At 39.5% G+C, this 27682-nt stretch overlaps 2 protein-coding genes and 1 long non-coding RNA gene across 6 annotated transcripts in view; 2 read left to right on the top strand and 1 right to left on the bottom strand.

The window, feature by feature from the left end:
• Nucleotides 1-11048: 11048 nt before the first annotated feature.
• Nucleotides 11049-20495, top strand: EIF3F (eukaryotic translation initiation factor 3 subunit F). The gene is made up of 8 exons (XM_023506278.2): nucleotides 11049-11410; nucleotides 13635-13705; nucleotides 14007-14086; nucleotides 15920-16057; nucleotides 16899-16990; nucleotides 17668-17804; nucleotides 17981-18094; nucleotides 18917-20495. The coding sequence occupies exons 1-8, from the start codon at nucleotides 11089-11091 to the stop codon at nucleotides 18992-18994; spliced, it is 1032 nt and encodes a 343-aa protein (XP_023362046.2). The 5' UTR covers nucleotides 11049-11088; the 3' UTR covers nucleotides 18995-20495.
• Nucleotides 20496-20798: 303 nt separating this feature from the next.
• Nucleotides 20799-24445, bottom strand: LOC116420130. The gene is made up of 2 exons (XR_004230378.1): nucleotides 24372-24445; nucleotides 20799-21973 (listed from the first exon to the last, which is right to left on the bottom strand). It is a non-coding gene; the product is annotated as an uncharacterized LOC116420130 (long non-coding RNA).
• The window catches only part of LOC100924512 (solute carrier family 15 member 2-like), a 49055-nt gene continuing 44235 nt past the window's right edge, over nucleotides 22863-27682 (top strand). Inside the window, exons 1-2 of one of the 4 annotated variants that reach the window (XM_031943777.1) lie at nucleotides 22863-24512; nucleotides 24750-24834. In XM_031943777.1, the coding sequence (XP_031799637.1) occupies nucleotides 24468-24512; nucleotides 24750-24834 (130 nt within the window). In that variant the 5' untranslated portion in view covers nucleotides 22863-24467. The remainder of the gene's footprint in view (nucleotides 24513-24749; nucleotides 24835-27682) is intronic. The other 3 variants (XM_031943776.1, XM_031943775.1, XM_012552515.3) reach the window with 3 other exon arrangements.

Genomic DNA, 27682 nt, shown 5'->3' with positions numbered 1-27682 from the left:
AGAAATGCAAATTAAAATAATTCTTGGGCTATTATCACAAACCTATTAGACTAAAAGAAATCCTTCAAAAGACTGAGAAAAAATTCAAAATATAAAGGAAAAGAAATTAGAATAATACAAGATTATACTGCACCCACCAGGAAATGTAGGAAAAAGTGGGATAATATGTTCCAAAGAGCAACAAAGCTCAAGATACAGCCCAAGATAACCTATCCTGAAAATATGAATGATAAAAAAAGATGGGTGTTTAAAAATAAAGTGTTCAAAATCTTATAAAGAAAACCAGACCTGAAAAGATTATTTGCCTCTTAAATATCTCAGACAACAGAAATATAGGAGGAGTGAACTAAAACAACCACCAAGTACAGCAATGGCAACAGAATGACAGTAAAGAAACCAGTAAGAAACTTCTGTCAAATTGTTCAAGGCAGTTGTTGCTGATTGGGGAGAGGCCAGCCTGAGGAATTATTGCCATAACTTTTCAGTACTGTACTTACAGATTAATTGCCTTTTTTTATGAGACTAAATTACAAAATAGGAAGTACATAGAAGACAGAGAGAAGAAAATTAGGGAGTATGTGATGTGCCCAAATCAAACTGAGGACTAACAATGAAGGGAAAGTGATTCCTATGGTCTCTCAGGAAGAGAAAAACCTATAGGAAAGTAGATAGGTACAGAAACAAGTTAGAAGAAAATAAGAGAGCCATGAGCCAGAAAATGAGGGTCTCAAGCAGACAAAAGTAAAGGATAGATAGGGAAAATAAATATTTCTTGAAATGGGATGCAAAAAATTTTCAAAACTAATAAATAGGATCAATTGGAGGAGGAAGAAAGAAAAATCTACTTGACTAAGAGGAGAAAAAAGATGGGAGGAATTAAATAACTAGATAAAACAAAAGAAAATGAAACTAATAAAACTGGGAAGGGGTTACAAAATAAAGAGAATCAGGGATTAGAAAAAGAAAGACAGTGGGAATAAGGCTACCTTAAAGAAAAAATTAAATTAACATAACTGAAGAGATCTAGTATATTTATAGGAGAAGAGAGAAATCACAATTTAAAATTGGATTTAATTAGATTAAAATGGAGGAAAATATGAACTCTTATAACTTTAAATTTGAATGTATTAAACAATTAAAATAAAAGGTGACTGATTGAATAAGAAAACAAAACTTCCATAATCTGGCCCTCACAAGACAGTCAAAAAACAAGGACATACACAATAAAACTGAGTGATTAGGAAAAACAAAATATCAATCATGCTATCTAACTAAGCAAAAACACAGTTTTCACAAAATAAGAGATAAACCAGATACAAATACCTAAGAACAAAACCTATTCCCCAAAAGACAAATAGTAAAAACTATATTAATTGATTGTTTCCAGGTAAAGAATTACAAACTACTTATAGTTTGTAATTAGAAGAAATACAAATAAAAATAACTCTGAAATTCTTGATCACACTCACCACATTGGAAACTATGACCAAAAAAAGGCAGGGGAAGGGAACAGCAATTGTAGGAGGGAATATGGAAGTATAGTTACATTCATGCAATGTTGATTGTGATATTAATTGTTCCCAATATTCTAGAAAGCAACGTGGAACTAAATCCCAACAGTCACTGAACTATTTATACCATTTTGACTCAGCAATATCACTATATGCATATATCTCAAAGCAATCAAAGAAGAGAGAATGAATCTATAGATACTATTTCTAGCAGCACTTTCTGTGAGTGACCTTTTATTTGGTTATATTTCTTGCAGCACTTTTTGTGAGTGACCTTTTATTTGGTAATGATCAAAATGAATTTTTCATATTTAAATGTAATGGAATACTATTGCACTACAAGAAATTAAAAAAAACATTTGGTATGGAAAACCTTATATGAATGGATACAGATAGAAAAGAGTGAAATCAGGAGAAATTTAGAAGATGAATATAATCATTAAAAAGGCAAACATAGACTTTCAGAATTCTGATATAGATAGTGATAGAGCATAATTTCAAAAGACTGATGATGAAGTATTGCCATCTACCTTCTCTTATCAGAGAGATAGTGGTCATACTTATTTGTTTAAAAGGAGAGAAAATAACAGCAAGGCAAATCAGTTAGGTAGTAATAGTGACCATTCAAAAAAGAAAAGAATATAAGACATAATCACCTTTGATACAGAGCGTAGACATCAGTGTTCTTATCTAAATTTCTCTAGACATTCATATCTCATATCTCAGTAATTGTCAAGTCCTAGATGTGGGTTTGAGACAATTAATTCAGAAATGTTGCTATGATTTAAATTTTTCTTTTTTTTTTTTTTAAATTTGATCTGTGATTTTTTTAGTCCAAGGGGATCTTCCTGTACTAATGCCAATAAGCATCTTCTCTGTAATTTCTGGTCTTATTTATTGATAACTAAAAGTTATTTAATTTATTAATTTAGTCTAATTTATAACCTCTAGTCTTGAATATTTTAGAGAATTGTTTGAGTGACACTGAGGTTTCAGACTCTCTGTCTCAATCAGTGAATCTCTATACCAGTCTCTATCAGCGAATAGAGTTGCTACTAAGGTTCTGGCCTTAAATTATTAAATTACTAAAGCTGTCCTATGATAATAACATTAACTTAACTTTTTTTCAGTACTCTTCTCTTTGGATTGTCTCTTCATCAAAATCTTGAAAATTTTCAAAAATTTCCAAATACTTAAGTTTCTCTTTTTCCTCATCGTTCATTTGGGTCCATTCATAGAATGTGCATTTCGAAAATTAAGGAAGGGAAAAGAGTGAATATCCTAGCAAGTATCTCTTCTCCATTCCAGGTAATCCAAGATAATAAATACAATCTCCTCAGCCTAACAAAAAGATAATGAATATAATAGAATCTGAGAGGAGTGTGGCTCAATCAGCAAGGAATATGGTGCAATCTGAGCTGAGTAAAAAACTTGATTTTTTTTTCCCTTGATATTTAAGTCCTGTATATGTTTTTGGAATATGGAATTACACGATTCCAGATTGCTAGTAATCAAGAAGACTGTATGGGGTAGATATGTGGGATTTAAGAATATGGTGAGTTCATTGAGAGGAGGAATTAAGTATCTGGAAGTTGCTAATGTTCATATACTCTAAAATACATGTTTCCTCATTTAAAATGGGACCTATATGTCTCAGCACAATCTAGGATAGTGGGAACTTCATGTGAGTTTCATTTGTTTTGACCTAATCCTCCTTTCCAACCTACTGCTTTGAAGAAACCACCAAATTAGGAAGAAAAGAGAAAGCAAGACAATAAGAGTGGCATTTAGATACAAAATAAGAAAAAAAGAAAAAATCAATTCTCAAGGATACCAACTGAAAATCCTTAAAGAGCATTTTAATACAAACCACTATGACCAAGTCAATGTCTTGTGTGATGAAGTAGACTTGACTCCAATGCAGGTATGATTTTTCTGCTCAGGATTGTAGATATGCTCAGGATTATATGTTTATTTCTATCTCTTTATGCCTTGTAATTCTGGTGTGGTTGACAAAGTAATTGATTTACGTTTAGCAGAATGTCTTTATTTACATCTAAATCTTCCCATCCAGTCCTTTAAGTTAAAGGACTGGATGGGAAGATTTAGATGTCATTGAAACCTGCAATATTCAGTCTTTTGTTTTTGAGACATGTCTGACTCTACATGACTCCATTTGGGATTTTTCTTGGCAAAGATACTAGAGTGGTTAACATTTCCTTCTCTGGCTCATTTTACGTATAAAGAAACCGAGGCAAACAGTTAAATGACACACTCAAGATCACACAACAATTTATTAATTTATCTGTCTGAGGCCAGATCTGAATTCATGAAAATTAGTCTTCTTGACTCAGCTCAGAGCTGCACCATGCCTCCTAGCTGCCCCAATAGTCTATCTTTTTAAAAAAATATGATTCTTTACTTTCCCTCCATTCTCATTCTCCACCTAGCCAATGGCCGGCACATTCAGATAATCATTAGGCTGACTCCTTTGGGCATGACAAATTAGTAGAGCATTTGTTGAATGATTTGTCTTTAACATTCATTTTTGACAGGCTAAGTCCTGGTTTAGTAATCAAAAAGCAAAAAAGAAGAAATGCCCAAGTAAGCAAACTTGGTCCTCAAACCGTATGAAATCATGAATTGTACTAGAGAAATTTATTAAATCCTTAAACACTAATCTTAGAAATACTGATGATTTATATTTGGTGGCCATCTTTCTAGAGTCCTTTCTTGCTTTTTAATAAGCCTCTACTAGTACAGCATATACTAGGTGATAGTGTGCAATGTTACAGGGCCATAGCATAAGGGAAAAAAGAAAGACGACTGAGTCACAATAATGGAAAATAAATGGAATGCTCAGGTTGGATTATGGAGTAAGAAAATTAGGGGAGCCCAAAATTTACGTGAGCCTCATTCAGGGTAGATGGTGACTGGAAAAAAACCAGGTGCTACTAACTTGAACTAGCCCCCTTTTTCCACTATGGAAATCTTAATCTAGAAATAGAGGTGCTAAGTTCCAGAAAAGAAGTAAAGGTTGGAGAAACTCAACATATCTGCAATTTCTTTTGCCATGATTTGGAGAGTCTGTTTATCCAGTCATTTCTTTTGGAAATTTAAAGGATTCTGTTTGTTTTTCATGACATCACTTTCTTTGGAATGAAGAACAGGAGACTCTTGAGGATTTTTTGCCCTCTCATTTCTTCCCTTCTCCCATTAGCTAGGCCTAACTTTCTTTGCTTGATTCTTAGCTAAAATATATACATAAGCTCTCAGATACCCTCCATTGTTGAAGGCCTCAGAAATTCAGATTATAAAGGTGTGCTTATCTGATAATAATTCTTTTTTCTCTCTCTTTTTCAAGCAGATTGTCTTAGGAGAAAAAAAAAATCTTCATCCAAGAGACTGAAGTTCCCAAGCTTGTTCTAGATCTTCATCCTTGGGTCCTTCTCAATCAAATCCAACAGAAATGAATGTTAATGCTCCCGCTAACAACTTCTATCAACCTTTAAATGTCTATTTTTCTCTCCCAATTTCCCACAATTTCAGTGTAGCTGGGTTGAATTTTTAAGCACATTCAATTCTACTCAATATGAGATCAGTATCTTAAAGAAATGCCATTTGGTTATAGGTAATTAGGGAAAAGATATTTTACACTCAGAATTATTTGTCAAGTGTTAAATGTCAGTGAGACTGAAAAGTTTATCCTTCAGATTTGAGCTCTCAGACCCATCTAAGTTTCTGAATCATCTCTTTATTGAGGTGAGGTTAAAGGAGAGAAAGGTTTATGGGAGATGCTTCTGAAGGCAAAAAGTGACCAGAGCCTAGCTGTTCAGAATTTCTCCATAATTCTGATCTATCTTCTCCACCACCTCAGAGTGAAATAGAGCTTTCCAGTGAAAGACACCCTCAATTCTAAGTCTGAAATTTTTCACAGGAATTTGTCCTGCTTCTCACCAGTAAAAAGCTCTGGGTGACCTTTTTAATTAAGAGTTAAGATTTAGCCAGAGTTATTAAGAATGTGTTCCAGATGAGATGGCCCAGGATAGGACGGGAGGGATATGAGTCTCTTTCCCTTCTTCACTGGGGGTGCCTCTCCTACTCATTCCTGAGGACAGTATCCGGATCACTTGTACTTTTCTCCTTGTGTCTAAGGCCATGCCCCTTCTTAGACCTCTGCAACTCAGGGTTCTGTGACTATCAGATATCTCTCTCTCAGATTAGAGCACCTGAATCTGAAGCACCAGAGTCCTTCCTTTCACAGGCCCTGATCACAGAGCAAAGGAACAATGGTTTCCCTCATTCTCTTCCAGAATCTCTGACATTACTTCTTTTATATTATTTAACAATCATCTTTACACTGTCATCAGTAAACTACCAAGCCACAGGGGTATCTGGCTGATCAGGAAAAATTAATGCCTCTGGTGTGAGGGCTTTCTGAGCCCTTTTCAAGGTTACAAATTTACCTTTAGTGTTCAACTGACACTCAATTCTCACCTATGACTCTAAGAAGCTGTAGCATGCACAGTGACCACCTGGTAAATCATTTCAACAGACCGACTAAATCAGACTCGAGGTAACGGAGAGGACTCAAATCTGTCAGTAATTTAAGAGGGTGTCTATCCCACACATGTAAAATCTCCTTGGAGGAATAGGTGGATGAGAATAATTTCTTCCAATAGGCTGAAAGGATAGCAGAAACTGTATTCAAAACAGAAGCTGTAAAGCTCTCAGGACTTGCTCAGAACCCCAAAGATGCCAAGGTCACCCACTATGTCCTCAGCCATCACTAGTCGTTTTGTCTTTTGTCTTGCCACTTAATTCTGATGGCTCTGGAAGGGGGAGTGAAGCCAAAGACTTCACAATTCACCTCACTTAAATCCAATTTATGTGGACATCACCCATATCATTGATACCTACCCTTCAAGTCCTGAGGTGAAAGAACAAATGACAAAACAGCAGGAACAGATACACTGTGAGCGGCAGTCACAATCCTGCACACAGGCAGCCCAAACCATACGGTCATCTCACTGGCCTGAAGCAGCAGCACTGCTTGCCTCCTGGCACGATGAAGAAGACAGAAAAGGTGTCTAAAATTCTCTGCTTTACCTAATCTAGCTCAGGCATTTTTACTATGGCAGATGGGAATTCTACCTCGCAGTCAAAGTATAAAAAATGTGCAAAGATCTTGCAAAGATGACGGTGCTCACCATGGGAGTTCTTAGGTGGAAGAGAGAGACAACATTCCCTCACCACTGATGACTTATGCATCCCAACACCTCATCACCAATACTGTCTTCCATCTACCTAAACACAATAAAACTTCATGGATACACCATCACATGATATTTAATATATTGGCACTTAAAATTAACTATGACATTGTAAGAAGATGTGAAAATGACAAAGGCAAGATATGGCACAGATTGCTGGACTGATCATTTATTTCCACGCTAAACATTCATGTTCAACAAAAGCAATAGCCCCAAAGCAAGATGAGTATCTGAACACTTGAAGTCAAGAGACAAAAGCATCACCTGGTGAACAGTTTGATGCTAACTTGGAGAAAAAGCTGAGGCAGCAGATAGTTGGAAATAGTGAAGCAGAAAAAGAATGGGCAGCTTTCAGAGATTTGGTATTCAACACGACATTTAGTCATCTGGGCCAGAACACTCACAAATATCAAGATTAGTTTGATGAAAATGATGGGGAAATGCAGAAGCTGCTAAGTAAAAAAATGAGAACTCCATGGAGAATACCAGCAGGATAGTTCATCTGTCTCTAAGAAGGCAGCATTTAATTCTTAAAAAAAAAAAAAAAAAAAAAAAAGTACAATGTATAACCTATATCAGATCATTTGCTGTCCTAAGCAGAAGGGAGATTAGGGAGGGAAGGAAAAAATTTGGAACTCAAAATCTTACAAAAATGAATGTTGAATGAGATATTCAGACAAGTGCCAAAAATCTTGTGATGAAGAGAGCCATCTACATCTAGAGAGAGGAGTGTGAGAACTAAGTACAGTTCACAACATAATATTTTCACTTTTTTTATTGTTTGCTTGCATTTTATTTTCTTATTTTTTTCCAGTGTGATTTGATTTTTCTTGTGCAGCAAGATAATTGTGTAAGTATGCATGCATATATTGGATTTAATATATATATTTCTACCATGTTTAATATATATTGGACTATTTGCCATCTAGGGGAAGAGGTGGGAGAAAGGGGAAAAATTGGAATACAAGATTTTGCAAGGGTTAATGTCAAAGAATTATTCATGCATATGTTTTGAAAAATAAAAAGCTTTAATAAAATAAATTTTAAAAAATTTTTAAATGTTGAAAACTATCTTTACATGTAATTGCAAAAATAAAATGCTTAACTTCCAACTGAAGAGGTTTTGAATGCTATTTGACTCCTCTCATGTGGCAAAGCTCTTGGTGCTAATTCTATTCCAGCAGAGATTTACAAGGCAGAAAACTGATTGAAATCTTCTAGGTTACATGGCAAGAACAGGTTATCTCCTAAGAAGTTCAAGCATGCCTCCATTATCCATCCCTATAAAAGAAAAGGAAATAAATTGCCCTGTGACAATCATAGGGGATAGTGGGTCTCTTAATCTTTGCTGACAAGATTCTTGTCAGAGTCCTTAATAGGTTGATTTTTCACCTGGAAGATGTCCAGTGTGGCTTCAGGAATAGCTGATATAATGTTTGCTGCCCAACCACTACAGGATCAATGCCAGGAGCAGAACAGAGATCTGGATATAAAATGTGTTGATATTTGATACTATTGGTCATGAAGGCTTGTGGGAAACACTTGGAAAATTTGGCAGTCCAGAGAAGTTCATCAGATCACCACTTTCACTATGAAATATTTGAACAGGTCGTGCTTTCACATGTCTCATAGCCCCCATGCTTTTTAGCATGATACTTAAAATGATATTGTCAGACACCTTCATGGAGGATGAAGGCAGCATCAAGGTCAGCTACTGACAGTAAATTGTTTCACTTCAAAAGTCTCCAAGTCAAGTATAAAGTGAAGGAAGAGTTGGTGAGTGACATTTTTGTTCACAAATAATTGTGCATTCAGTGCCCTTGAAACTGGGCTTCAATGGAGTGGTACTGTTTCCCATGTTAAATTTGATCTAACAATGAACATTAAGAAAACAGCTAACACCACACCATTTATATATGGAACCATCAGTTAACAGTAAATGGAAAAATTCTGAATACTGCAGATAAGTTCACTTACCTTTGGATTATGTTTTTTTTTTAGGTGGGAGAAGGCAGCTAGATGGTACCTTAGGGCATAAACCACCAAGCTTGGAGTTAGGAAGACTCATCATCATAAGCTGGAATCCAGTCTCAGACTTTCACTACTTAAAGTCGCTTAATCCTATTTGCCTCATTTTTCTCATCTGTAAAATAAAAATACCAAACCACCTCAGATGTCTGAGGACATGAAGAGTCAGATACAACTGAAAAAATGACCAAACAACAAAAATAGTTTCCAGTGATGTATTTAGAGGTGATGAGTTAAGAAACAAGCATTACTAGAGCGAGCTTGGTGTTTGGGAGGCTCCAAAGGAAAGGTTGGGAGAGGAGAACATTAGCCTGACCAGCCAACTGAAAGCCTATAGAACCATTGCATTGATCTCACTGTTGTACACCTCTGAAACTTGGATGAGAATAGCAGCACCATGGCAGAAAACTGAATCACTTCCATTTGAATTGTCTCAGGAAGATGCTGAAGATCACTTAGTACAATAAGGTATCAGACACTGAGGCATTTTCTAGAGCTGAATTGAATTCAGTAGTTCAACTATGAAGGAGTGCAACTCCAATGGATTAGCCAAATTGTTCAAATGGCAAAAATGGTTGCCAATAAATCTGTTTTATGGAGAACTCACATGAGTTAAGTGCTCACCTGGAGGTCAGAAGCAGCAATTAACAAGGATGCTTTTAAGGTGTCTCTGAAGAACTTTGGAATCAATTGTGTGACATGGGAAGTATGGTACTGACAAAGGACCACCCAGCATGGTGTGTTTTCATCACACAGGAGATACTGACAAAGGACCACCCAGCATGGTGTGTTTTCATCACACGGGAGATACTGACAAAGGACCACCCAGGATGGTGTGTTTTCATCACACGGGAGATACTGACAAAGGACCACCCAGGATGATGTGTTTTCATCAAAGAAAGGACTGTGCTCCGAGTGAAAGAGCTCCCCCACATTGTTCAAATGTCCAATATGTACTTTCCTGAAAGATTGTTTTATGGACAAACATGGTGGTCAGAAGAAGTAATACAAGGACATCTTAAGATCTCTCTGAAGAATTTTGAAGTCCATTATTTTAGAGTTGTTTCTGTTTGGGTCAGAAACTCCCAGATTGTTTGTTTGTTTTGAATAGGCAAAAGGGTCATTCTTCACCTCATTTCTTACTTAGCCTTGATCACTGGTTGAGCATTGCTTTGGTCATTAAAAACCTTAGCTTAAAAAAAAAAACAAAAAAAAAAAACAAGGTCTCTCACTGCATCCAGGGGCTATCTCCAGTCATCCTGAGCTATATTTGGTCACTAGACTCAAACGACATTGGAGGGGAAAGTGAGGCAACCCTCCCTCACTTAAATCCAACTCTCTTGCAAGTCATGGAATCACCTCCTTGAAGTATGGGTTCTTTTTTGAGAAGGAAGAGATAGAAATTAGCCTTAGGGGTTAGGAAACCAGGGTAAGATTCCTAAATGAAATTAATTTAAGAGAATGGATTCAAGCCTTCGCTATGGAAGTTCCCCGCCATATAAACAAACAAACAAACACAAAAGCACTGGCCAACTGATTACTTCTGAGTTATGGATGTCCCCCGCCAAATAAAGAAACAAATAAACAAAAGCATTGACCAATCAATTGATTACTTTTGAGCAATAGACTGGGATAAATTGTAGGCAGGGAAAATACTGCTTATTTAGACTTTAACTCCTTGCAGATGCTCATCAAGGAGTTGGCTGCGATAGTAATTCGTTCTTAAGAGGGTCAAGCGTGCACAGCTTTTCAACTTAGCCATCTAAAAAGAGACAAAGGGGGAAAGGAGAGAGTCTCCGGGAGATGCAAGTGACTTTGACTCCATTTTTTAATATTCTGTATTATTTCATACTAACAATGATTTGTATACAGTAAGCAATTAATAACTGTGTTTTGTGAATGTAAGCAAAAGCGACTTTCCAAGGAAATACAACCACGTAAGGGTTAGCTATGGGGCTTCGAATCTTCATTGCTGAGCTTTATCAAATCTATGTTTGTCTGATTACAATTTGGCTGCTCCCGGAACTGTGCGCCTCGGAACTCTCCCGGCTGAGACAAAAGCCCGGGCGGGCAAATTCTGGACGGAACGAAGGCGAGAACCGGAAGTTCTGGGAACTAGCGAGGTCTTCTCGTTTCCCGAGGCCGATTCTTGGCCAATAACCGCCGAGAAGGAAGTGTCGTACCCACGGCTGCACCTATGGCCGGGCTGCCCTTCCTTGGGCCTGCCTCCCCTCTTGACTTCCGCCTCTCCTTCCTTCCTTTCGCGGTTCGACAACATGGCGGCCACGACAGCCGCCTCGGGTTCCTCTCCAACTTCGACTCCGGCCCCGACCCCAGCTCCGGTGTCTAACCCGGATCCCGCGCCAGCCTCCGCGCCAGCTCCCGCCCCGGCCCCGCCCCAGGGACAGGCCCCGGCGTCCGCGCCTCCGCCGGCAGCCCCGACCCCGGCGCCGGCGCCGGCGCCGCTCGGGCCCGGACTCCCTGGGCCGTTCCCCGGCGGCCGCGTGGTCCGACTGCACCCGGTCATCCTCGCTTCCATCGTGGACAGCTACGAGCGCCGCAACGAGGGCGCGGGCCGCGTCATCGGCACCTTGCTGGGTAAGCGGCGCCCGGACCCGGCTCCCTCGGCCCCTGCTCCAGGTCTCCGCTGGGGCCGCCGGCGCGGCGCGAGGGATGGGCCGGTCTGTGCGGCCTCCGGAGCCCTTCCTGACGCCGCCTTCCTCACCCTGCCCACCGCCCTTCTGCCTCCGCTCCCGGCTCCCGCGTCCTGGTGCCTTCCCCAACCGCGCGCCGGCCCTCGCAGCCCCTGCCTTCTCCGCGTCTGGTTCGTGCCCAATTAGCGACCGACTCTCCCGCGACCCCCTCCCCCTCCCAAAGGGCAGGGGCCCTGCCAAGCCCGCCCTTCTTAGCGTGGGTGCCCGAGGGCGGAGGTCGGAACCCGGCCACCTGGGCGAGCGACGCTTGGCTCAAAGTTAACTTTTAAAAGGACGGCGTAGGGGGGGCCCGAAGCCACCGGGCTTCTCATAACATTAGCTTTAAAACTTTGTAACTTTGTAACATTAACATTAGCTCGATCGAATCGGCGTTCCTTTCTCTTAGACGTGTTTATTAAGTGAAGGGGGAAGTCTGCATACAGCTTAGCTAGAGTTTACGTTGCTTTCAGTAGAATGCGCGGAAAGACTGCATTTTTGTCTTGATGCCTATGGTCTAATCAAGCTATATGATCCTTAACTAGATTAGATTGCCATTCCTTGGGTTTTGACAAAAATTCTTGTGGACGGAATTGGAAGGTAGGAGAATAGTACGGGTTAGCTGAATTGGAAGGTTTTTGAGTGACTGATTAAAAAATAGCTTTAAATTAAAAAAAAAATTAATGAGTGGCTCAGTGTAAAGTTGGAAGATAGGATCTTGCCCCCGGTCCTGTGTTTAATTTTTTCCCTTCTTTCCTCCAAGTGATTTAATAAAGGCAAAGATGGGACATTTACACAATTTTCATGTTTCAGGAATCTGGGAAAGACAGCATCACTTCATGGCATCTAAAGTTCAAATCATGGTTTCCAAAATAGAATCTGATTCCAAGGAATTTATAATCTAATCATTTATTCAGTTCAAGGGTGACCTGTATAGCATATGTTATGCTCCTCCTCTGTGTAGACCACTAATTTCTCCTTTCAGGACAGCTGGGCAGGCACCAATTAGAACCCTCCACACATCCCTCCCTGAGCCACCCATATCATCTCATGACAGTGAGCAAGTCCTACACAAGGGCCAGACCCTGCATTTAGAGTTCCTCTGTTTTCACTTAGGGGGCACAGATTGAGCTATATAGCATGAGCAGGGAGACGAGTTGTGACCTCATACATCCCACGGTTTGCCTTTACCCCCAAACCCTTCCCTCATGTTGACTTCCCTGTTCCTGTCTTTCAATCACATAGATCAGTGTCTCAGTGTCCTCTTCAGCTCATTCCCATATGCAGTTAGTTACTATATTTTGACATTTTTATTTCCATATCCCTCAAAGCCACCACCCTTATGCTCTCTGCAGCAGCTTCCTAATTAGCCACCTTTGTCTTTCCGCTCTCTGATCCACCTTACATGTGGCTGCCAAAGTGATTTTCTTATAGCATAATTCTGGCTGTGTCACTCCTGTTAAAATGTTTTTCACTTGTATAATATACACAATTACTAGTACAACATCTTATGTAAATTACATGGTAGTAAATATGCACATATTGGAGGGATGTCCTCTTAAAATTTGTTATTGATAGGAATTCACAATCAAAAAATATTTTGAAGATGCTCCATTCGGCTGTAGAATCAAGATCCAAAAAGATCTGAATAGGAATTTTCACTTCATTTATTCAATATGCTGCTTCTACCAGTAGAGCATAGTTCTGCTAAAATTAAAATACTTGTATAGCTGCTGATTCTTTTTACATGATGGCTGGTCTACTGCCTTGGATTTTTATTTGTTCTGTGACTTGGGCAGTTCCTCAGCTTGTTTCCCATCTATAAATTGGGATAATAGACTGAAGGTTTTGAAAAATAAAATGAGATAGTATGTGTAAAGCACTTAGCAGATCTTTAAGTGCCAGGTAAATGCTAAGTATTCTTAAGGCTTTCTCTTAACTTCTCAAAGTTAAGACCATAAGGTCCTTGGGGCCAGGATCTTGACTTATAATTTTTTGACCTCAATACTTAATATAGGACTGGCAATGCTCAATTTTTCCTCAATTATAAGGGTGATGAAGGTTGTGGGATTAGCATCATAAGTTTGTCAAACACTTGGATTGACAGCTTACTAGTTTTCTTTCTCTTGTAGGAACAATTGACAAACACTCAGTAGAAGTAACCAACTGTTTTTCTGTGCCACATAATGAGTCTGAAGATGAGGTGAGTAGAAATTTGGACAAGGATCATAATTGGGAGCTCTCCTCCTTCACTTTAGCTAGTCTCTGATCAGGGTGCCCATAGGAACTACTCTTACCTTCCCTGCAGTAGAACATAAGGCTAAACCTTCTAAAACTATAGTCTTACAGATTTATTGCTTTTGTGTTGAGTCTGATATTTTCACTTACAGAATAGAGACTGCTTCTTTAGGTGTCCTTTTTGTCATTCTTCTGTCTCCCAAGTTTTATCACCTAGGGATGGGTTGCTTGGGTTTTAACCATGAAATTCATCTTGTCCTCTACAGGTTGCTGTGGACATGGAATTTGCTAAGAATATGTATGAATTACACAAGAAAGTCTCTCCAAGTGAGCTTATTCTTGGATGGTAAGTCAGGCTTACCTGACTTGGGTAAATTGGGACAGGGCAGAACAAGACTGAAAGTTTTTCAGTACTAGTTGGAAATATTGGTAATGAACATGCTGCCTTTGGGATATCCTAGGCCCAGCTCTGTATTCCTCTATGGAGTAAAGTTAAAACTGATACAATTTGCTTAGAGGATCGATTAACCAAGGAACATTTATTAAGCATCTGCTATATATGCCTGTCACTGTGCCAAGTATTCAGGATATAGAAAGAATGAGTAAACTTAACTTGAACTTTACATTCTAATGTGGGATCTAGTAAGTACTTGAGAAATATACATAAAATAAGTATAAACTAAGCACTTAAATGCTTTTTTCATTCATTAAGTAGGAAGTGTCCATTAAACAATTATTGATGCAAGACTAGATCTCAGGGAGGTAGAGTGGAAATGAGAATTGTAGGAGCTATTGAATCCCAAAAGAAAGAGTAAAGATAGGGCTAAGGACAGAAACCCATTTTTTTAGACCTGTCTGTGGGATTAGACCAGCTTGTCTGGGACTATTGGCCAAAGTTTCAGCACACTTTAGGATTCTGTATTTGATAGTTATGTTTAAAATGAGGTCATTTCCTAGTGTATTATCATTCCCCATTTTCTAATCCTGATCTTTTAGGATTTTTCTTATTACTGGAATCAGGAAATCCTAGGTTCAAGTTCTGAATTTGTGTAGACTTTTTCTGTTTCTGCAAGTCATTTAATTTCTTGATTGCAAGGCAGTTGCTTGTGTACATTGTTAGAAGGAGTCTTCGTCAGGAGCTTCCTATACCAGTCATTCCTAAACTTTTTCTGGAGGGGAGAGGACAGCTGGTTTGGTGGTTTATATCTATTAGAAATTAAAACATAAACTCTTATTATATTCATTTATTCATCTAAAAATAAAAAACTCGTTACACATTAAATTTTTAATTTAAGGTAACTTTACTAAAAGAAGAATAGAACTGGTATTGTTTTTAATATCTGTTTTTACAATCTGTCAGTTACGATATATTGATTTGGATATGAAAAAAGTACAGCTGCACAGAGATTTTTTTTTGGAAAAGAGAAGAGTATTTTAATAGGCAAGTAAAATTTTAGTAATATCATGAAAATATTTTTGACTTCTCAGACCTCCTGAAGTTTCAAAGACCTCCCAAAGTTCCTTGGATTGCATTTTGAGAATTGCTCTCCTAATAAGTATTCTGTACTCTTTCTTCAAAAAATGATGAGATAGGAACCACCTCTATTTAACATAGTTCTGCTGCTGGGTTTTTGTTTAAGCTGATGCTAATCATATGATGATTAGGCTGAGACAACCAATGACCTTGTTATGTGTATAATTGTTCAGGGCATGAGTGTAACTCACTAATGCTAAGAGTGGCTATGAAAAATTGGATTGAAGATGAAAAGTGTTTAAACACAAAATGAATTTTAGTACTTGTCTTGGGAATATCAACAGGTCAGGAGAATCTTGTGATATCCAAGACGGGGAAAGAGCTATTTAATTTCATAGGGAGGATTAGCCAAAAAAAAGTAAAATACATATATGTTCAATATCAATTCATTGGATTTAAGAGTCCATCTGATGCAGGTTTCCCATGGCCTTGATCCTTATCTTTGTGGACTTAGGCAAGTCACTTGATTTCTACAGGCCACAGGTTGCTCATCCATAGAATGGGGGGGTTGGACTAAATGACATTTGAAGCTCCTTCCAACACTCATAATGTTTGTTTTTAATTACTTTCACACACTAGTGTCTGATGCATAATAAGTACCTAATATGTGCTTGTTGAATTATCAGTCCTCTCCTGTTTCTCCAGGTATGCCACAGGCCATGACATCACAGAACACTCAGTGCTGATTCATGAGTACTACAGCCGAGAGGCCCACAGCCCCATCCATCTCACTGTGGACACCAGCCTCCAGAATGGACGAATGAGCATCAAGGCCTATGTCAGGTATGATGCTCGGAGGATCCAGGAGACGGCTTGGAAAAACAGTCCGGATAGTGTACGGTTAAATGAGACCCTAGTTATAAGCAGTGTGAACTTTGTACAGTAGTTAACTTTATTTATACACCTACTCTTGAACTATCTGCCTGGTTTGTCATCTGGGCTTTTGAAACCCCAACTGGACTATACAAACAGTTGTCTGCATAGCCACATGGTTTCTTTAAACACCTTGAGGTCTTGTGTCTACTCCATTGGACCTACTAAACAACTCCTTGAATGAGTGAATTTAAAAGTATTTACTTTGTACCAAGCACTATGCTAAGTGCAAAGCATACTAGTAGGCCAGGCCAGGTAGCCTTTGATCAAGGAGCTCCCATCCTGGGATGCATGGAAGGGACAGTCTTCTGACAATGTTCTCAATTGTAGAGGGCTTGGGGAAAGGACAGAAAATAAGGCCTTGTAGTGAGGATGAGTCCCAACTCATCCAGATGTGAGCAGGCACATTACATTTGGGCATCCTGGAGGTTGGTGGAGACTAAAAGGGAAGGGATGAGAATCAACATAGTCTCAAAGGGAAGATGCAGCAAAAAAAACAAACTGTTATAATAGGTCCAGTGTGTTGAAATGTGTCCAAAAACTTTTCTTTAAGCCTTAGCAGGGGAAATCTTGAATGTTTCCGCAGACTTGCTTACACCTTGAGGGCTTTCTTTATCTCAATTTCTTAATTACTTTGGTGCTGCTAGTTGTCTCCAAAATTGTATCATAGCTATAAGAACCCCTATCCAGAGTCTGCTTGATTCAAATAAATCCAACAGATATTTATAATATTGATATTGTCATTTCCTAGTGCTTCCATGGGTGTTCCTGGAAAAACGATGGGAGTGATGTTCACTCCACTGACAGTGAAATATGTCTACTATGACACTGAGCGGATCGGAAGTGAGTAGCTTTTCTCCTATAGTCTCTGTGGAGCCCTTAGGTGGGAGGGCAGAGGAATTGTCACAGACACAGGCATTTAATCTGGCATGTGCTTGAGATGGGATATGGTCTGGGGTGCTAGAGATGACATAGGTAGCTGTTCCTACCACAGCAGCTCCATCTGAACCATTCCTAAATGGGCAGCCCCCGAGTGAAGCATCTAACAATTAACAGTGTTTTCAGTTCATGTGGCTATGCTAAAGAGAAACTGTCTTTCTGGTCCCAACCTCTACCAGAAAGCCTTTGTTTTCCTCCTTATTCTTTAATACATATTTCCCCTTTTAATCCCTTAACCAAAAGAACAAAAATACAAAGCAGTCAGAAAAAGTGCTCTGAGCATGTATGGGTTTGTTTGTCTGTCTAGTGGGTTTCCTGGCTAGTTTGTGGTAGTTGGCTCTACAGAGGGAGGTAGAAATTAATGGCCCCTTTTCTTGTGTGCTTTGTTAATTCCCTATACCCTCCTTTGCTAGTAGCAGTCATTGAGATCTGCATTAAATGTATTTTTCATGGAGGCTGGAATTCTGTACTCCTCTTTTCCTGTAGGACATTGTGGGGGGCCTAGCTGGAAGGAGACAAGCCTTTTATTAGTGCCAGAAGTAACCAATCTAGATCAACATTTCCTTCCTCCCAACTCACAGTTGACCTGATCATGAAGACATGTTTCAGCCCCAACCGTGTGATTGGCCTTTCAAGTGATCTACAGCAAGTTGGTGGGGCATCTGCCCGGATACAAGATGCCCTCAGCACAGTGTTGCAGTATGCCGAAGATGTGCTGGTGAGGGGGGGAGAAAATGGGAAGACTAGGGATCAGGATGTCAGAGGAGAGTAACGTGGGAGGGAAGGGAGTGAGAGGCATCCCAGTGGGGGGCCAGGCCATCTGAGTTACTCGGGCTTTCCACAGACTAGAGAATGCCTGTTTTCTGTTGTAATGAAATCTCCTTCTGTATTCAGTCTGGAAAGGTGTCAGCTGACAATACCGTGGGCCGCTTCCTGATGGGCCTGGTTAACCAAGTTCCCAAAATTGCTCCTGAGGATTTCGAGACCATGCTGAACAGCAACATCAATGTGAGCTCCGTTCTCAAGTCTTGTAGCCTACCCATCCTTAGTCGTGTTGTTTTTTTTGTTTTGTTTTGTTTTTTTGGTGAGACAGAGAGGTGGCTGCTTAAAAAGGCCAATGAGAATAGCTTCTGCTCCCTTTGGGAGTCCAGTAAAGTGTCCCATATGCCCGGAAATAATTCATTTAAAACCTTTCAATCCCTGTGAACTACATTGTGATACACTGTGTTACAGTATTGATATTTAAGACACCTATATAGGTATAGACATACACATACACGTACATATATTTATATAGGCTTCTCAGGAGTTTATGGGATCATTACAGTATAACAGGCTACCTTCCCTTCTTGTCTCCCCTTGGCTTTGTGACTTCAGGGTCTAAGCAAGAGATTGAATAGAACTGGGCTTGATATCAAGGCAAACTTCTTGAACAGATTTCCAGAAAGATCTTTTAGCCTTTTTTAATATTGATTCACCAGACAAAGCTGATACTTGAATGGAATATAATTTAAATTCTGCATGGCTTCCTGAGGCCTTAAGATTGCTCTGGGATCTGTAGTTTCAGAAATGTGCCTCTCAAGAGAGAGGGCAGGACATTATAGGGCCTAACAAGGTCATTATGAACCTTAATGTCCATGTCATTGCTAACCCCACAAACTGAACCAGAAAACTGTTCTTTGTCCACATTCCTGTTTAATCAGTCTTGTTGGCTCCCTTTCCCCACAGGTATCCTTCCTAACTTGGCAGGTACAACAGCTTAGGGAAGAATACTTTTGTTCCTTGTTTACTCTTTTCCTGCCTTCTAAATACATTGTCTTTCCTCAACAGGACCTGCTGATGGTGACCTACCTTGCCAACTTAACGCAGTCACAGATTGCTCTCAATGAGAAACTTGTGAGCCTGTGAGGAAGCCCAGTGAGCAGCAACTACAGCCAGCAACTCTACCTGATATGAGTCCTCCTTTGGTCTAACACAGGATAGAATAGAAGAAAAGTGGATTCTTCTTTAACCATCATCTTTAAGTTGCCTGTTTCTGTAGATGAGCTGTTTATAACTCCAAATAAACCACAGACATCCCTTTTCCCCCTGGGTAAGGGACTGATTGTGACCTTTCCCTTGGGGGAGGGAGATACTAACTTGGAGACTGTCTTGAAATCAAGAAGTGAGTACTTTTGGAGGTGCTGGGTCAAGGAAGGATATCTTGGACACTGGAAAGCTCTTCAAAATCCTGATCTCCACCAGCAGGGGAAGCATTTCTCTTCCTCCCAGCCCTTCACCCTAGCCCCCAGAGTCTTTATGTTCAGCCAGCCAAGTTTAGTTGATGGACTAAGGTGACATGCCAGGTTAACTGCTTCTATTCCTTATCCTGTTATAACATTGCCTACTTTATATCATCGAGAAGACATGTAAAATTAGAGATTGAGCCAGAGAACATAGCAGTCTTGTTCCATGTGTAATTCTTCTGCCACTGGTAGAATTCCCTGCCCCTTTTTTGCTGTGCCCTTGCCTTCTAACCACATTGTACCCATCCTTTAGGGCTGTCCTAAACACTGGGCTAAGAGTCTAGAGGTGGAGGGTACCTCAGAAGTCCTTTCCCCAATGTTACTTTACAGAGAAGGAAACTGGTCCAGGGAATTTGAGTTACCCAAGTGGATAGTGTCCCTCATTGTATTTGCTGCTGAAGATTTGTCCCCATTTGCCCCTTAAGAGATTTTTCTTACAGACTAGAAAATATTTTTTTCTTTTTGTCCCTTAGCCACCCTTCATAATGGTATTTCTTATTTTACACAATATTTTTCAGAGAAGGTATTTTTATAAAACGGGTTCTTAACAAACAAATCCTATTCACCTATAACAAGCATATACTAGCTATTTTATGTGGTGCACAGTGACAAATGTCGAGTGAATTGTATGAAATCCCCTTCATTAAGTTCCCAGTGTTTACGAAAGTACTAGGTCCTGGGTGTTAAGGATACAAAACAAAAAACAGTGACTCCCCATAAACAGCCATTTTAAAAGAACATTATTATGTCAAAATCACGTTTGTGACCATTGCCCTGCTATTCTCTCTTACCAAGCACAGCTCTGGATGCGAATGTTTTCAGGGTCTGAGATCTAGGCCAGCATTTCATAATAGATGAAGTGTTTCGTATACTTAAGTATGAGTTTGGAACCTGCAACAGATGTTAAATGCTTGCTTTTTGAAATAGTGAGAAAGTAGGAAAGTTCAAGCGATTGTGTGTTTTGTTCTTGTATTCCTTGTGCACGTGTTTCATGTCTGCCTTTGGTGTGCTGGGAGAGAAGGGGGATACTGAGAAATACTCCTTGCCTTCAAGGAAGTTGTCCTCTGTCAAGGTTGAGCATGTGTGTGAACCCCCCCCCCCCCCCCCAAAAAAAAAAAAAAAAAGTCGTTGGTGGAGCTTGTTGATGTCCAGAGGACAAAAAGCCAAGATTTAATGTAACAGGTACAGAGAGTGAAGCTTTAAAGGATGGGTAGAAGTGGGCAATCATAAAGGAATGTTGAGCTGCTGGTAGGAAGAAAAAGAGAATTAGAATTGGGAGAAATAGATTTCTTGTTTCTTGCATTTAACTTAGGACAAGGAATTCGGTCAATCATGAAAATCCCATTTGTTCTGACATTTTAATTAAGTAATGGCAGCATGGCTCAATGGAAATATTTTTAATATATTTTATTTTTATTTAATTGAAGCGATTGAATTTCAATCGTAGCTCTGCCATTTACTCCATTTGTAACTCGGGGCATGTTATTTCTTCTCTTTGGGCCTCAGTTTCATCAAAAATAAAATGAGGTGGGACTAAATGAATTACTTCTAAGGGCTTTTCCAGTTCTAAACCTCTGATGCCGAGTATGTGAAAGTGAAAATGAGTTCATCAAAAATAAGACCCATCACGTGCAGCTGACAGCATGAGGGATGGCTTAAACATAACATAGCTGTATTTCAACAAGATGTTTGGCAGGATCAGGATATAAGGTATGAACTCTGTAGGATTGGGACCTTCAGAATAATGGAATCTAGTTCCTTGTACAGATAAGTTGTTTACTTCATTAAAACTCTTACTTGAAAGCCCTTGTGGTCTAGGAAATCCCTTAGTTCTCAATGCCTATAACAGCCCAGTGCAGGGGGGGCTATCTGAACCTTGAGGACCAGTTTGAGAGGCGTGTCACCAAATTGGAAATATAAAGCATGATATCAAGCTGCACTTAAAGCACATTAACAATGTGCTTCCTTCCATATAGTACCTGTGCAATTGTCCTAAGCAAATGTCTAATCTACTCAAATGGAATTGGTGCCTATTCCTGAGGTTTTGAAACAAATGGGTCATTCTTTATGAAACTCGGGAATTTCTCTAAAATCTCAGAGTTAAGTAGATGTCATAATGCTGGTACTTAATCTTTATTCTTGGCTCAATCTTCCCTACCTGCCCAAGCTGAGACTTGCTCCTGTTCTATCCAGAGCATCCCCCTGATGTGCTGGAGCGCCTTTATGTTGTGAGGAGCATTGCCTTCTGTCTTTACTGGCTCTGTGACCAATCCACCTTTCTGTCATACGTTTCCCTGATGGAACCCTTTATGTTTCATCCTCTTCATTGACTATGAATTCCTCTGATTCATTTTGAGTTCTTTAATGACTATTGTATAATCATACAATTCTACAAGTAGAATATTGGGATTAAAAACACAGAACTTTGTATCTGGAAGAAGATTGGGGTCCCTAAAGAAGGTTTGCGTTTTCATGAAGGTCACTGAACTTTCTTTTTATTCCATATGCCAGTAGACAGACTGGTGTTGGTTAGCCACCTGCACGTTAGTCCAGTCAGTTGTTAGTCTGGTTGAGGCAGTAGACATTCTTCATCTACTTCATCCTGTGTAGATAATCAAGTGAAACTCTTTGAGTTGTGACAAATCTCTTCTAGGGAGCTAAGCACCCATTCAAGACTTAGTGCAATGAACATAATGTCCTAAACAAACAAATATCTGGAGGACTTCACCATGCATTGGGAATCCCTCCTGAACTTGCATTTTGCTCGATTGTCCTATCCGTGGGGAACACCTTTGATGAGCATATGGCTAGACAATCGAAAGAGGGACCCAAGAGAGAAAGGGAATGTGGGAGAAAGGAGTCGTCTCACATAAAGAACTTGTAAGTATGAAAAGTCCCCTACACTTGCCTCGTTTAAGCCTTATGACCCTCTGAGGGAAGTGCTGCTATCTGCATTTTAGGGATAAGAAAACAGCTCTCAAATTGTGACTGGGGCTTGAGCCATCAGGATGTCATTCTGCTTTTCTTTGTTACCTGCCCCATATGTAAATGAATGCAAATAAAAATTCCTTTAGGTTGTCCCTCCCTTCTCTGGACAAGCTGTTTTGTAGGTGAGATGCCATATTCACATAATGTCTGTGTCCTATCCTTGTAGCCCTCAAGGTCATCAATGTCTCTCTTACAAAAGTGGTACTTAGTATTGCATCAATTCAGCCTTGGAACTCCCTTGAGTGGGCACTTCCCCCATTACCCTCAAAGAAACAAACCCCAAAAAGGTAAGTGGCACAGCCTAAGCATAAGATGCAAGATTGAGCCCGAGTCTTGGCAATAAGCTCAGCTCTCCACCCCACCCATGCTGCTTTAGCTGGGGAGTAAAAGCAGAAAGGATGTTGGTTGTCCAAAGCCTGTGTGATGGGCTAGCTTTGTCCAGGAGGTTGTTGTCAGGAAGCCCTTGTAAATTCTGGTCCGGGAAGGGGGTAGTGGTAGTGAACCAGGATCTAGCCTTAGGCTGCTATTTTCCGGATATCCTCAGCCAGACTCGCCCACCTCCAAGGTGTTCTTGTGGACATCGGCACCAGCCACATCCTCGCCCTCTTGCACTGTGTGGCACCTTGTGCCAGGTAGGAAACCTGAATGTCGTCCCTAGGAGAGTTTCCGGGCCGGCTGGAGTGGCCACGGGCAGAGGCATGAGAGGGGTCAGTTCCAAACTGCCCAGAGGCCAAATGATGTCATTCTAAGAGCCTACTTGGCTTGTCCTTTTGACTAGCAGTAGCAACAGCTGTCATGGAAATGGGCCAGGCTCCCTGGTACTTAACCCTTGGAAGGAACAGTAGTCATCCGGGCTACAAGTATCTCAAGAGTGGCTATGACTCCTGAGAAGACAAAAACTCTGGATCCCAGTCTGGGAGATGGCCAGAAATGGGGCCAAAGTGTCACAGCTAGCACAATTCCCCTCATTCTTCCCAAGAGAATTTTGTATTGAAGCTGTCCAAAAGGGGAGTTGGCTGCCTTGAGAAGCAGTGAGCTTCCTCTTACTAGGAACTTTCAAGCAAATGAATGGCCACTTAGTGAATGTGTCATATTAGGGATTCTTTAATAGACGGTTTAAAGGCAAAGTCCTCTTTTTTTTACATTTCTAAACTCCCTAACCAGCAAAAGAATGAGGGATTTTAAAGTGGATGGTATAAATGGTAGTTGTGAAATGGAAGAGGAAGAAATGGGAGGTCAGCGCTATAGATTCACCATTCTAATTAAGTTTTCTAAAAACAGGTATGAGCATAATCTAGGAAAAACAGTATAAATTCTCCCTTCCCCACCCCTCATCCCCCCAAAAATCTTGAGCTACTCTGAGACTTGGAAAGTGATGTTTCTCTACCATTTGTCACATCTCTTATTGCCATTTGCTGCTTATATGTTAAATTTCCAATTTTCAAGAGAAAATCTACTTTGCACCATTTGAGAAGGGCTTAAGACAATAAAGTCAATTGGCTAATTCTGACTATGTGGCAGGTTAAGGAACAGAGATTAGACTGAAGTAGTTGGGAAAGATTACATAGAAGTGTTTGGGGCCTTTATCTGGACCTTAAAGGAGGGACAAGATTTGGAAACATTGGGAGAAGGCGGAAACAGCACGAGAAGTGTGGAAGTGGGGATGTGCCTGTTACTGGGAGCAGCTAAAGATTCTAAGCTGCTGAAAGTTGTATGTCCAGAAGCCCTGGAAGTTACAGTTCAGTAGCCAGAGTAAGTTATGTAAGGCTTTGAAGGCTAAAGGATTTCAACTGGAGGTGGGATTGTGAATTGTTGATTCAAAAACTGTTGTTTTTGAAAAGAGTGATATGAGAAGATTCATAACAATAGTGTTCACAGTCATTTGGGAGAGAAACTAGAGGTAGCATGGTTGACTGCTATTAGGATTGTTTCTTTGAAGTCAACCCTAATCATCATTATTCAGAGAATAAAATGTAAGATTAAGGTGTCCGAACTAGAGAACAACATATTACCTAACCCTGAACTGGAAGATGAACTAGAGATCCCCAGGATTCCATGACCTCTGAGAGCTGGAGATCCGTTGAAGGTCGTTGGGAGTTACAACTAAGATGGAAGCTTCCGATTTTAAAGATGATCATTTATTAAAGTTCAAGGTATGAAGGACTAACCAACCTTGAAATAATGTTCCCAATCCCTTGACCATCCCTTGATTTACCCTCCCAAGTCTTTACTCCAAACCCAATGCTTAAACCAACTTTCCAGCTCCCCCTCAAATCTTACCAGCTCCCCAAATCATTCTCCTGGCCGATTCTTCTAAATTATGCCCCAAGTCACTTTCCCTGGTCTGACTTGATGTTTTCCATCTCTCACTGAACCCTTTGTCCCCACAGAAGATTGGAAATAAGTATCCAGTATCTGTGATAATCTTGGTGGTCGTTATATGGTTACATACTATGTGCTGCAATGAAGTAAAGGGTATGTACCTGCACACTACTCCCAACCCCAGCTCTCCTATAACCAATATCCCCTACACAATTGCCCTTTTATACTTACACCCCATGAATTCCCAAGACCAATGGGCACTAACACAGGGCTTAACCTGGGATTCACAGTCTCCTAAGTGGGTCTATGAACTAGGATGGGGGAAAAAATCATTATTTTCACTAACTTCTGACTGAATTTTAGGATTTAAAAATATTTTTTTAAGAAGACATCCTGTGGCTTCGCCAGACTGCCAAAGTGGTCATTGACACATGTACACACACAAAATATACCCTATAAATTTCAGGTCCCGTGTATCTGTTGACATTCAGCCTCCCTCAGTCAATCATGCAGTCATCAAGAACCCATAATGTGCCAAATACTGCTCAGTGATAAAAAATAAAAGTGAAATGGCTACTGCCTTGTGGGAACCTCTAACCAGTATGGATCAGACTCATGTTTTCCTAGTGACAACAACAGCTCTCTAACTGCCTGGCAACTCTAGTGGGTTTACTAGCCTACAGATAGCAAGATCATGAATTCTCTGATAAGTTTTTATCATAAATACATCCCAGGACCAAGCTTTAATATTATGAACTGGACAAACACCAGATAATAAACATTTCCCTACATGATGAACAGAAAGAAATTATATAAAAAAATTGTATCATAATGAGTTTAAAATCATTAAGTCTAATTTCAGTCACATTGTTTTCTAACTTTACTAGAAGTTTTTGTTGGATTGGATAGTGAGTCCCTAACCCAATAATTGGAAGCCATGAATTTATTAAGTTCTGTGCTACTATATTCACTTGCTTCTGGGTATTGTCTGATCTGTTCCACTAATCAACTTTTGGATTTTTTAAACCAGTACCAAATAATTTTGGTGATTACTCCTTTGTAGTATAGATTTGGAGAGGGTACTGTTAGGCTCCTGTTCTTGCCACTTTAATTCATTATTTCCCTTGAGATTCTCAATTTTTTTATTCTTCCATAGGCTTCCCCCTCTCCACCAGTTAATTCTATAATAGAACCCTTTGGTAATTTGATGATATGGCTCAAATCTGTAAATTAATTATCGAATGTTATCATTTTTATTTTTTTATGCTAATTTTTATTTTTATTATGCTAATTTCTCTCTTCTTTAGATCTGATGTTATTTCTGCAAAAAAGTGAAGATCTTGAAGTTATATTCTTATAATTCCTGTGTATGTCTTCTCTGATAAACTACCAGATTTTAATAACATTCTTTAGTCATTTTAAATGGAATTTCTTTTTTCTCTCTCTTCCTTCTAAGATTTGTTGGGAATATACAGAAAGTGTGATAATTTTTGTGGGCTTGTTTTATATGCTAATAATTTATCAAAGTTGTTAGCAGTTTCAATTAACTTTTTAAAGTTAATTTTTTAGGTTAAAGTTTTCTAAGTAAATCATCATATTATCTGCAAACCCCATCCCTCCTCAAAAAAAAAAAAAAATCATTTTTAGATCCTCTTTGTCTTTGTTTATTCCCTTAGTTTTTTTTTTCCTTAACTTACTGCTATACCTAGTATTTCTATAATCATGTAGTGGTAATCATGCACATCCTTAATCTCGAATTTTCCCATTATGGATAATAATAGTATTTCTTAGTTGATATATTGATATAGATAAAGAACAGCTCATTTATTCTTATGCTTTAATTTTTTTTAACAAAATGGGTTACTGTATTTTAAGAACTTTTCTGTATCTATAAAATATAAATATATTTATAAAAGAACCATACTGCTCCCCTCCTGGCTTGAGGAAAGAGCTAAAATAAAATGCTACCCTAAAAATTGTCTGCTTCCCGCAATGCTGGCCTGCTTACCATGGTAGGCAGAGATGCTGGTCTGCAGGCAAAACACACAAATTTTGCAAAGGTGATCCCACTCGTTATTGGTACATGGAGAGTGTGCACAGTCCTAAGCAACACAAAATCCAAGATAGAGAACTCAGCAGGTTATCACATCCAAAGCTGGATACACAAGTAGGATTTTTTGGGGGGAGTAAAGGGAAGTACCATGAAGTTTGTGTAGGTTTTGTAATCTTAAGTCAACAAGCTTTTTACACCTACCAAAAGGAGTGGCTGGCAGACTCAGAACAATGCGATTGCCACTTGCAGGAAAGTACCATGCTACCACCATGACAAACCCTGCTGAAGTCAAAGAACAATTTTATGAAAACCTGGAAACTCATCATCAGTGTGTCAAAAGAGGAAAAGGTGATAATTCTGGCTGTCAGACATGGCAGGGAATCCATGGGTGGAATGGAGTCCAAAATAGTAATGGTCACTTGCTATGGATGACTTGTGAGTCCTATCACCTCATCACCAGTACTATCTTCCATTCATCTAAACAAAATAAACCTCATGGGTACATCCTCACAGCCAATACTGGCATTTAATAAACTATGTCATTGTAAGGAGAGACAGGATGTGAGAGTGTTGCTAGACTGATATAGACATTTTCTCTAAGTTAAATATCTGCATTCAACAGAAACAACAGCCTCAATGCAAGAAGACTACCAAAAGACTTAATGTCAACAGACAGAGTGCCTCTTCACGGTGAACAGTTTATTGCTAACTTGGAGGGAAAACTGAAGTTAGCAACAGTGGAACAGAAAAGACATGGGTAGCTTTCAGAGGTTTACTGTGCAATATCACATTTACTCATCTGGACCAGAACACTGGTGAACATCAATATTAATTGGACAAAAATTACAGGGAAATTCAGAATTTGTTGAATGAAAAACGACTTCACAGGGCTTACCAAAAGGATAGTTTCATCTGTCTCTAAGAAGGCAGTTTTTTAAGCAAAGCTTA

The sequence above is a fragment of the Sarcophilus harrisii genome, chromosome 6 (genome assembly GCF_902635505.1).
Source record: "Sarcophilus harrisii chromosome 6, mSarHar1.11, whole genome shotgun sequence".
Classification (NCBI taxonomy): Eukaryota; Metazoa; Chordata; class Mammalia; order Dasyuromorphia; family Dasyuridae; genus Sarcophilus; species Sarcophilus harrisii.
The sequence above is the reverse complement of the archived record's forward strand: the minus strand, read 5'-3'. Positions and strand labels throughout refer to the sequence as shown.

Excerpts from the sequence above, each read along its gene's own strand:
- EIF3F (XM_023506278.2), top strand. The coding sequence starts at position 11,089 with ATGGCGGCCACGACAGCCGCCTCGGGTTCCTCTCCAACTTCGACTCCG. Across the intron at positions 16,058-16,898 it reads AGCATCAAGGCCTATGTCAG|TGCTTCCATGGGTGTTCCTG; the intron begins GTATGATGCTCG and ends GTCATTTCCTAG. Across the intron at positions 16,991-17,667 it reads TGACACTGAGCGGATCGGAA|TTGACCTGATCATGAAGACA; the intron begins GTGAGTAGCTTT and ends CCCAACTCACAG.